Raw genomic sequence first — 12,348 nt, 5'->3', positions numbered from 1 at the left:
CTGGGAGATCTGAGTTCTTCACCCACTTGGCCATGAAGCTCACTAGGTGACTTTGGGCCTGTCCCTGACTCTCAGCTCAAGCTACCTCACAGGGTTGTTGGTGTTGTGAGGATAAAATGGAGAGGAGGAGGATTATGTATGTCACCTTGAATTCTTTAAGGTGGAAAAAGAACAACAACATTATTTCTATAACATCCCATAGCCAGAGCTCTCTGGGTGGGTAACAAAAACTAAAACCTCAAGGAACAGTGTAAAACAATGTAAAATATAAAAGCTTAAAACTAAAATATAAAACTATGACCAGAATAAAACCAAGCAGCAACGCAAAAATTGAAAATACAGATTCAAAACAGCTAAGCATGCATTAGTTACATCCCATTTGAACAAAACCTGTTCAGAAACATCTGCCTGTTCAGAATGGTGCGGCCCGACAGTTGACCAGTTCTGGTTACAGGGAGCATTCAACTCCCTTGTTACAACAGCTTCACTAGCTACCAGTTTGTTTCCAGGCAGAATTTAAAGTGCTGGTTATGACCTATAAAGCCCTAAACAGCTTGGGATGAGGCTATCTTCTGCCCAGTTCCTAAAAATGTCTGGAGAGGCCCATCTTTTAAAGCCACCGCCTTCAGAAGCACGTTTGATGGCAACCTGAGAGAGGGTGTTTTTGGTGCTGCTCCCTGAGTGTCATTGGGCAGGTTTTTCTCTTGTTTTCAGTCCTACAACTGTAAAATAAACATTGTAATTATTTTATAAAGTGGTTGTAAGGATACACAAGAAAAGGAACTTAAAGTGTTGTGTAAGTTATATATATTGGGGGGGGGAATCGGAACCACCAGCAAAGATGCTGATAAGCCAATTTGTTATCTTCTACACTTTTCTACGTATTCCTGAATTGAAAGTAGTTGGTGCTGCACTATTTTAAAGTATTCACAGTAATTTTTGTGAACCGCCCAGAGAGCTCTGGCTATTGGGCGCTATAGAAATCTATATAAATAAAAATGAAAAAGACAGTTCGTTACTGTCGTTATATCTCCGAAAGTTCTTCACCGATTGCTTTGAAATTTTGACACAGCGTTGCGTTCGAATATGCGAGCGTTGTTATGTAACTATGTTCTCTATGGGGTCAAAGATTTGTCTTAAAATCGAAGAAATAGGCCTCCTCAAAACCAGTCCTGCTGATCATTGTGACATCACCAACCAGTAGGCCAATCCGCTGCCTCTGCCTCCTCTCCTATTTGCATGTACTCCCGCAATTGGCTGAGTGAATATAGATGTCACACCTGTGACAGTTACATGTTCAGAAGAAAGGTAACTGCCATGAGTTTCCACTAACAACCTCAACGTAAAAAAACCCCTTTTTTAAAAACCAAACAAACTGCTTTACTTCATCCAAATAATGCCTCGCAGAAGATCACACTTAGGTCGTCGTACTCGCAGAGCGGAAGCACTGCGACGAGAAATTGCAAATCAGATTCAGGAAGAACGGGCTTCAGCAAATGAGAAAAAAAGAAAAAAAATGGCTCAAATACGTGCCAAGGAACCAGCCAAGCAACGTTCAGCCAGACTTGAGGATGCACGGTTGCGAGCACGGCAATCGCGTACTACAGCTACAGATCTGCTTTGTTCTCAACATAATGAACGCAAAAGGCTGAGAGGGGCTGAAAGACGTCAACGAGAAACAGCACATCAGCGTCAAACACGACTCCGTGGTAAACAATCACACGATTACAATCGCCTTGCATTCCGGTACAACCCAGCTGATGATTATAGTTTGAGGCGGCATGTTCTCATCGGCACTATGACTGAAGTGTGTCCTTATTGCAAGGCTCTTAAATTTAATGGAGAAACAAAAGGAATGTGTTGTGCTGCTGGAAAAATTAAACTGCCTCAACTTGGAGAACCACCAGAGCCATTACAAACTTTGCTTGCCGGATATACCGCTGAATCAAAGCATTTCCTATCTAACATATGCTTCCAAATGACGTAGTTCGGCGCAGAAATCATCACAGCTCCATTTATGCCAACTTTCAAAGTCAAAGGACAAATTTATCATAAAGCCGGCTCCTTCCTTCCGTTTCAAGATAGTCAACATAAATTCCTACAAATGTATTTCATTGGTGATGGCAATGATGAATTGAATGCACGCTGCGGAATTTATACCGGCATAAAAAGGTCCATTGTTTCAAAACTGCAACAGCTACTTCACGAAAAAAACAATTTAGTACATTTGTTCAAAACAGCAATTAACATGATGCCATCTAATACTCACAAGATTGTTAATCATGCTGACAAAACGCCTGCTGGAGAACATGTGCGAAGATTCAATGCTCCAACTATAGACGAAGTGGCAATTGTTATAGTCGGAGATCAATTTCAACCTAGAGATATTGTTATTCATCGGAAAAACAATCAATTGAAAAAAATTGCAGAAACTCATCGATGCTACGATGCCCTGCAATATCCAATCATTTTTTGGGATGGTGCCGATGGATATCACTTCAACGTTAAGATGATAAATCCAGTCAATGGCGAAGAAACAGATATGAAATGCAGCGCAATGAACTATTATTCATACCGATTAATGATTCGAGAAAATGAAGACAATCACATTTTGAAATGCCGTCAATTGTTTCACCAATACATCGTAGATATGTATGCAAAAATAAAAACAGAACGTTTGATATTCATCCGTTTAAATCAGACCAAGCTTCGCTCAGAAGAATACGTTCATTTGCGAGATGCAGTTGTAAATGACGGTAATACAACTAACGTTGGAAGACTGACAATTTTGCCATCTTCATATACAGGCAGTCCACGTCATATGCATGAGTACGCTCAAGATGCAATTGCGTATGTTCGTCACTACGGCCGTCCAGACCTATTCATTACATTCACATGCAATCCAGCTTGGGACGATATACAACAGCTCTTACTTCCTGGCCAATCGCCGGTGGATAGGCATGACATCACAGCACGTGTTTTCAGACAGAAGCTGAAATCGCTGATGGATTTCATGGTAAAATATGAAGTGTTTGGGTCTGTGCGCTGCTGGATGTACTCAGTGGAATGGCAAAAGAGAGGATTGCCACACGCACATATACTAATCTGGCTCAAAAACAAAATCACTTCAAATGAAATTGACAGTGTAATATGCGCTGAAATACCAGATGCCGACGTCGATAAGGATTTGCATGAAGTTGTGACGAAAAATATGATACATGGACCTTGTGGTACACTGAATCCAAATTCACCATGCATGATAGACGGAAAATGTTCTAAGCGATATCCTCGAGCATTAATATCCAACACAGTTACAGGAAACGATGGATATCCTTTATACAGACGAAGATCAGCAGAAGATGGCGAAAAAATAGCAACCATAAAAATGCGAAACGGTGACATCGAAGTAGATAACCGGTGGGTTGTTCCATATTCGCCTTTGCTATCAAAAACATACAAAGCGCACATAAACGTGGAATACTGTAACTCTGTAAAATCAATAAAATACATTTGTAAGTACGTGAATAAAGGCAGCAACATGGCAGTTTTTGGCGTGCAACCAGAAATAAGTGATAGGAATGCGGTCATACATATCGATGAAATAGCACAGTATCAGGCTGGAAGATACATAAGCAGCAATGAAGCTGCATGGCGAATTCTATCATTTCCCATACATGAACGAAGTCCAGCTGTTGTTCACTTAGCAGTACATCTAGAAAATGGACAACGCGTTTATTTCACAGCTGCAAATGTGGAAAAAATAGCCCTGAATCCACCGGCTACAACGTTAACTGCTTTCTTCACGTTATGTCAAAATGATGCATTTGCAAAAACACTGCTGTATTCGGAAGTGCCTACATACACATGGAATGCAAGTAGAAAATCATTTCAACGATGCAAACGAGGACAGCGAGTCGACGGACAACCTGACATATTCAAAGAAACAACGATAGGCAGACTGTACACCGTGCATCCCAATCAAGATGAATGCTTCTTTCTTCGCATGCTGTTGGTAAATGTGCCCGGCCCAACGTCTTTCCATCAATTGAGAATTGTCAACGGCGTTACACATGCCACTTTCCGCAGTGCATGTCAAGCTCTGAATTTATTGGAGAACGACCGACACTGGGATGTATGCATTAATGACGCGTGCAACACGTCACATCCAAATCAAATTCGTGCATTGTTTGCAATCATATTGACCGCCTGCTCTGCTTCATCTCCAACAGAGTTATGGGAGAAATATAAATCGGACATGGCTGAAAATATTCTCCGTTGAATACGCAAAGAAAATTCAAATATGAACATGGATTTCACACCAGAAATCTACAACGAAGCGTTGATAATGATTGAAGATTTCTGCTTAGAAATCTCAAACAAAGTTCTCAATCAATTGGGAATGCCATCACCGAATCGAACTGTTGCTGCTTCGTTCGATGTAGAATTGCGTCGTGAACAAAATTACAACACGGATGATCTTTTGTCGTATGTGCAATCAAATATTCCTAAGCTAACGCTTGAGCAAAAACGCATTTACGATCAAATAATGAAAAACATCAATAACGGGATTGGAGAAATCTTCTTCTTAGATGCGCCAGGAGGAACTGGTAAAACGTTCCTAATTAGATTGATTCTGGCAGCAATTCGATCCCAAAATGACATAGCCTTAGCTCTTGCGTCATGCGGAATAGCTGCGACATTGCTACCTGGTGGAAGAACTGCTCATTCCGCTTTGAAATTGCCATTAAACATACAAGTCATTGAAACTCCCACATGCAACATTTCCAAAGCATCCGGCATGGGAAAAATATTACAAAAATGCAAACTTATTGTTTGGGATGAATGCACAATGGCACACAAAAAATCACTCGAGGCTCTTGATAGGTCATTGCAAGATTTGCGTGGAAACATCAGACCATTTGGGAACGCATTAATATTGCTTGCAGGAGATTTCAGGCAAACATTACCAGTAATTCCTCGATCGACACCAGCGGACGAAATAAATGCTTGCCTGAAATACTCTACTTTGTGGCGACACGTAAAGACATTAAAATTAACTACAAATATGTGTGTCCAGCTGCAAAACGATCGATCAGCTGAGATATTCTCACGTCAATTGCTGGAAATTGGGAACGGAAAGGTGCTGGTTGATCTAACCTCAGGACGAATTTTATTACCTCCTAACTTCTGTAATTTAGTGACGTCAAAAGAAGAATTAGTTGAAAAAGTATTTCCAAATATTCAAACCAATTATAAGAATCACGATTGGCTGAGTGAACGAGCTATTCTTGCGACCAAGAACAAAAACGTCTATGAACTTAACAATATTATTCAATCTAAGATTCAAAGCGAGGCAGTCACATACAAGTCCATCGACACTGTTGTGGAAGCAGATGAAGCAGAATTCCAACAGAATTTTTGAATTCACTCGATCTGCCAGGGATGCCACCGCACGTACTGCAATTGAAAATCGGCATGCCAATTATCATGTTGCGAAATATCAACCAGCCAAAACTTTGCAACGGCACACGGCTTGCAGTAAAAAAATTAATGAGCAACGTCATAGAAGGAACAATCTTGACAGGACCTTTCAAAGGTGAAGATGTCCTCATTCCTCGCATTCCTATGATTCCAACAGATATGCCATTTCAATTAAAGAGATTGTAATTCCCAATTCGATTGGCGTTTGCAATCACCATCAACAAAGCTCAGGGCCAATCTTTAGAATTGTGCGGTTTAGATCTAGACACAGATTGCTTCTCACATGGACAATTATATGTTGCGTGTTCTAGAGTCGGCAAACCAGACAATCTCTATATCTACACAGACAATGGAACAACTAAAAATATTGTATATCCACAAGCATTGTGAAATTAAACATATTAGAAACATCCGCTTTGTCTTTTCTTTCTTTTCAATTTAACCAGACTGAGCCACAGCAACGCGTGGCAGGGTACAGCTAGTGTAATAAATAAATGTTAACCTCTTGATCTTCCACCAAGTATAATGTTTGAAAGTTGAACAGCTTCGTAAAGTAAGTAAAGCTAAAACTCTCAAAGTATTCCAGTGTAGTGGCACTTGGAACTTCAATGTTCTTGATTCTAAGCCAAACAAATATCAATCACATTTCTCTTATATAAGAAATCTGGCATTTCAGAAATTGTTCGTGCTTAGATATAAATGGAAAGCTTTAGGTAAAATGGCCTACATTTCTATGTAGCACACAGTATAAAATAATGAAAGTAGACTGCAGTTACAAGCTTCCACATATGACAGGTTTTTGTGCATTTCAAGCTTCGGAATCTAGAAAGCTGACCCACTGAGTCAGACAATGAGTTCATCTAACCCTATATTGTTGACATTGACTGGCGGCAGCTCTTCATGATTCCAGTCAAGAGTTTTTCCAGTCTGACCTAAAGATGCCAGGATTGAACCTGGGACTTTCTGCATGCAAAGCGTGTATTCTACCATTGAGCTACAGCCCCTCACCTGAATTGCCAATTCATTCCTACGAATTGGTGATAATTAGAATGGGGCTATCAGATTTGCTGGTCAAGGGCATACTGAAAGCACCCTGGATGCCAAGAGTAGGCAACTTGTAGGTCAAAACATCTGGAGGGCCACAAGTTGCCCACCCCTGGCTCAGGCTAAAATAGATCCTAAACGAGACCTTTGTGTGCTTACTTTCCCTCTGTTACATCTGAAGTAGAACACTTGTTTTATGCAAATAATTACTCTGTTATGATGGTTAACAAAATATGAAGACTGGAAATCATAATATCAAAGTAAGCACAATCATAATAATACGTTTTAATTCTAAGTGAAATATGTAACATTGCTTTCATAAATTACTTTTTTTTAAAAAATTAGCACCAAAAAGAAAAAAAAAAACACAAGTGGAAGTATAGAAAATGTGTAGAATTTCATATATTTTGATTTTAATTTGTCTTTAAGGATACAGGGAGATAGAATTTTAAAAATAATTTGAAATATCTGCCACTGAGTGAAGCATTTATATTTTTAATATGTATAGAAACTAGAATTTATCTACTTCTATATAAGCTTCGTTAATTTTTTATAATAGAAAATGTGTGTTGCAAGGAAGTGGTGAACTTGGATTAAAGGCATGAAGAGATGGGAAAGTACTTTTGAAAGGAGATAGTAGCCACTGATTAATTTATAAAATCAATTCGGGTCACTAAATAATAAGCCTTAGTTTGGTCTGCCTCCACAAATAACTGTTACTTCTATAGTATGTTTTCAATTATTATTTTTATATTATTGACAATGGTTTTAATGGTTTTTTAGCCTGCTCCTGTTGGACTCTTCCCCCACCCCCACAGGGCAAACTGTCATCTTGGCCCTGTGGGGAAGAAGAAAGACCAAGGGGACAGGAGCAGGCAGAAGAAACATCATGGCCTGCTCCTGTTGGACTCTCTCTCTCTCTCTCTCCTCCCCCCTCCCTCCCCCCTGAACTCCTGTTCCTTGTGTGTCATGTCTTTATTGGACTGTAAGCCTGAGGGCAGGGACTGTCTTTTTTTTGCTAAGTGTAAGCCGCTCCGAGAGCCTTTTTTGGATGAGGAGCAGGGTATAAATATGATAAATAAATAAATAATAATAAATTATTTTTATATTATTGACAATGGTTTTAATAAAAATGCTAAAGCATTTAATTAAAATGTTTAAAACTTTTTAAAAACAAATTAAAGATAAAAGCACACCAAACTGTGCACACTTCACAAACTTTTTTTCTTTTACAGAGAGCTATTAATACAGGTAAAACATGCACACTGCAATTGAAAACATACACACATGCAAATAGCTACTTTGCCTCATTTTCATGACTTCCAAACCTGCACAATCATAATTAAGAGGACTTGTGCAGATATGATATGCAACAGTCTGCATTTCTTTTCCTACAGAGACAGTATCTTTCTGGTTGCGTAAAAATGTGGTCCTGGGTACTTGCTCATATAAAAAGATGTTACATTGTCTCTGGAAGTTTGCCTTGCTCATCTTAGACAGGGGTGATTGTTCAGGCTCTGACTGGAGAAATGTTTCCATTTTAAAAAGAAAAGAAAAAAAACTGAATCTGGGGCATGCACTATTGGACTTAAGAATTTTTATGGTGGGTCAGAGAAGCTGTAGTCCCTTTCCATCATAGGAAGCTGCCTTACGCAGAGTCAGGCCATTGGTCCATCTAGCCCAGTATTATTGACACTGATTGGCAGCAGCTCTCCAGGGTTTCAGGCAGGAATTCTTCTAGCCCTATGCTAGGGATTGAACTTGGGATCTTTTGCATGCAACGCACTGTGCTCTACCACTGAGCAATGGACCTTCCCTAATAATGAATGTCATGTGTTGTTGTTATTTATTTGAAAACCTAGAAGAATTAAATACATGATATTAAAGCAATCCAGAAACAATAAAAATGGCATGCAATATGTCAAAACATTAAACATGTCTGCAGTATCTGGAATACAGAACAATATCAGTCACAGAACCCAAAAGCCAATACTGCTTGACCAGCTAATTAAAAATCATCAGGGTAGTAGTAATATACACATCCCTAAGGGGAGAGTTCTACAATTTTGGCACCACTGCTGAGAAGACCCTACTGCTGAGAAGACCCTACTCCATTTCAGCCAGAGGGGAAGTGCAGTTAGGCTCATATGGTAAAAGGTGGTCTTTCAAGACCCATTCGGGTTATTCGGCTGCTTCCATCAGCAGGGGAAAAGCAGGTATGAGCAGAAACAGTACCATTTTGCTCGTGCCACCCTTTTTACAGAACTCCCCTCCCAAGAAAGTTTGGTGTGGAATTTTTCTTTTCAGAAAAGGGTAAAGACGTTTTATTTGTTGAGACTTTCTCTTGTCTTCCTTTTAATTTATATCTGCATAGTGCATAATTGCTTTGTCTTCCATTATGTATTATTTTAGTTATTTTTTGTAAACTTCCTTTAAGAGCCATCAGCTGGTATGTGGGGTACAAAATCTACACGAGTTAAATATGTAGTTGGTGCAATCAATAGAGTATTGGGCTTAACATAGGAGAGTGCATTCCAAATCATAATTTAGTACTAATAATGAAGGACACCGCTGCTTCTAGTGTTCCAGCTTTAGTACTAAACCAGTAGCACAGTGAACAGTAATAGGAAAAAAAACAGTATGACATTAGAACCACACAATCCTATGCTGAAATAATTTGTATTGTAAGGTGGGCCACATAGACTGACTAGTTCCCATTGGCCATACAGTTATTCCCATATTAGTCTGAAAATCAGGAATGTGAGGACTGTAGAAATCCACACTGAATATGCATCTGACCCAATGAAACATATTTGCATATGCACACTATTTTCATCTAGGTGCCTGGCTATGTTTTTGTTGAGGTTGTCTGACTTCCCATTCTGGTCTTTCCCCTCTAACATGTCCTACATCTGCCCTTTCTATGTTGCTGTCTCTACAGTGTGATGACTTACATGTATATCAAGATCCAAATTTATCAGGAATGGGTTAAATAAGTACCACCTAACAAAAATCCATCAAATGTGATTTCTTAACATAATAAATCATAAAAAGAGCATTACTGCAAGACAACCAACAATAACTAACTTAAGCTGACATATCCAGCTTTCTCCCTTGACATTGGAGTTTATGCAACCAACTTCCTTTAATTAGCAACAGTGTTTTAAAAGATTCAGTGAATTTATGTAGGTTAGTTTAATTCTGCAATTTGGTCGCCAATGGAGGTTTCACCTGAGACCTTACTCTCATTAACATCAATTAGCACTTTGGCAATTTCTCCAGTCAAGCTGTTTTGGTTGATTATGATTGATCAGGTTAGCTGTTATTCACTTTAATTGATTCATTTGCAAATACTTGTGTAGCAAAGGCTTTCACATGCACATTTAATTTTGGAGTTTCTGCCAAGGGTTTTCATGCATGTACCTTTGAAATTGATTTGCTATGTCTCTGATTTTAAAAACTCAGTGTGCTGCCAGCTAAAAAGTTCTCTGCAGGTTTCACAGACTTTTGCTAGCAGTGTTAAAGAACCTCACATTATTTGACAATTGCCCTTGCATGGAAGTGTATATTATTTTACTTCAAATTATCTAACTCTATATGTATTTCTTTCTTTTTTATTTTCTTTCTTGTATAATAGACATGGGAGTTTTCAAAATTAGTCACAGTACAGCTTTCATTTGTGTAATCTCTTTTTCCTTTGTTTTACAGGCCACAATGTAGGCAGCCTTTTCCACATGGCAGACGATTTGGGCCGAGCAATGGAAACCTTAGTGACAGTGATGACTGACAACAAGGTGTTAGAATAGCAAGATGTGTTTTACAACTTCAGGCGTACTCGCATGGTTTTTATAATATTCATATGACAAAGAATTAGACTGTAAGCGTTTACATGAAAACAAATCTATATTTTTGTGAAGGGTAGTGGTACTATACTGTAGATTTCAGTAGTTTCTTAAGTCTGTTATTGTTTTGTTAACAATGGCAGGTTTTACACGTCTATGCAATTGTACAAAAAAAAAATATAAGAAAACTACATGTAAAATCTTGATAGCAAAATAACTTGCCATTTCTTTATATGGAACGCATTTTGGGTTGTTTAAAAAAATTTATAACCGTTATAAAGAAAGATTGTAAACAAAGTGTGCTTTATAAAAAAAGTTTATATAAATCCCTATAAAAACAAAAACAAACAAAAACAATGAGGCAGTGCATTTGTTTCGCATCACTTCAGCTCTGTAATTGTACCAGACAGATCTTCATGTTCTGTGTTCTTTTCTTTCTGAATCAAAGTTCTGCAAACACCAAAACTATCAATGTACGTTTCTCATTGTTTGTGTCTGACTAGCACTGGCTTAAAAAAATAATATTGTCCTGAACTTCCAGTTGAGGTAGCTTTTCTACCTCCTTCCAAGTAGAATTAAGTCTTATTGGAATTATCCAGCTAGTTGGCAATAATATGAAAGAGCACATTACATGACAAATAGTATCTTCAGAGCCTGCAAAAATAAAAATATAAATTGAATCAGTAATTTATGCTCCTGCTGTTCCTCCACTACTATGAACCTGAATGTTGCTAGTAAACACAAAATAGGAATTGCCTTACCGGATTATACCTTTGGACTTTATTGTCCGGTATCCTGCCTCTGGCACTGGCCAGCACCTTAATGCTTCAAACTAGAAGTTTGCTTTGCTTTCATGCCCTGTGACATCATCCTTTGCAAGATACCCTGCATCTGTGTGTGTAGGGAGGACTAGACTACAGATAGCAATCTGTGATCTGCTTCCATCCTGAAAGTTTGATTGCTCATATCATTTAATTTTAATTTTTATTGTAGCAGCGTTATTGAGCATTGAAAATTGCCTAATCTCTTAAAAACAAAAATGGTCACTGCAAATCTGCCTTGCAGCAAGTTCCAAGGAGCTACAGCAATTCAATTAAATAACAGGAAATAGTGTGAAGCAATTATAGCAGCTACCATTCCGTGGACAGCTGAAAGTAGCCACACTGCTTCATGAGAGTTTGGTCATCCAAGACAAATAGCTAGTAATCTTGTTCCTCCCTAGGTCTTTCTACAAGTAATACCGCACAATTAACAATGACTCAGGAGAGGGATAACAGAAAATAGATGTTACATAACAGCTCCTCAGGTTTACTATTCTAAAATTTTGAGGTACTGTTAACAAAAGCTTTACCATTTCATTTCATTTCCTTCTACCAGCCTTTAACTTGATTGTCTGAAAATAGAACTTTGCCATCTAATCCATGTTAATACTTTGCAAGAGTAAAATCTGTTACCTCTTCTTGTATGAAGTGTAATTAAAACTTGGGAGAGAAAAATATTTTATTTTTAATGCTAGTTAACATTAAACATGGGTAGTCATGTTATTTCTACCTCACTTTGGTTTTGTGGTGTTCCTGACAATTATGTACAGAAGGTATTACATCATCACCACTTGTCCATTGTGTAAACAGTTCTTACCATTTTAACAACAATAAATTTACAAAAAAAATTAAACAGTGTAATAACTTGCAAAAGAAGCCCCAAACATATATTTTCATAACATTTTTTTTAAAATAAAACAAAAAAAAACTTTGGGCACAGTCCATTCTAGTGTGAGCATTGTGCCCACATAACTGAAGCATTGCCATAGGTTTCAAAGACTCTTGTTGCTATCCTGTCCCCTCCCTGCTCATTATCATTACTGGGGAATTCTGTGTGCACCCAGTGTGCATCACACTGATGCAGCTGGCTTTCCATCTTACCCTGGTCTACATTTCTGAAGAGCCAAGGGGGATGCACACCAAAGTACTAGGCCAACAGG

General features: G+C 38.4%; 1 protein-coding gene across 4 annotated transcripts in view; it reads left to right on the top strand.

Moving 5' to 3' along the window:
* The window catches only part of DMD (dystrophin), a 1,279,927-nt gene extending 1,269,238 nt beyond the window's left edge, over positions 1 to 10,689 (top strand). For all 4 annotated transcript variants that reach the window (XM_063126497.1, XM_063126496.1, XM_063126495.1 and 1 more), the window contains exon 78: positions 10,234 to 10,689. In XM_063126497.1, coding sequence (XP_062982567.1) covers positions 10,234 to 10,331 — 98 coding nt within the window. In that variant the 3' untranslated portion in view covers positions 10,332 to 10,689. The remainder of the gene's footprint in view (positions 1 to 10,233) is intronic.
* The last annotated feature ends 1,659 nt before the right edge of the window (positions 10,690 to 12,348 follow it).

The sequence above is a fragment of the Elgaria multicarinata genome, chromosome 5 (genome assembly GCF_023053635.1).
Source record: "Elgaria multicarinata webbii isolate HBS135686 ecotype San Diego chromosome 5, rElgMul1.1.pri, whole genome shotgun sequence".
Lineage (NCBI taxonomy): Eukaryota > Metazoa > Chordata > Lepidosauria > Squamata > Anguidae > Elgaria > Elgaria multicarinata.
The sequence above is the reverse complement of the archived record's forward strand: the minus strand, read 5'-3'. Positions and strand labels throughout refer to the sequence as shown.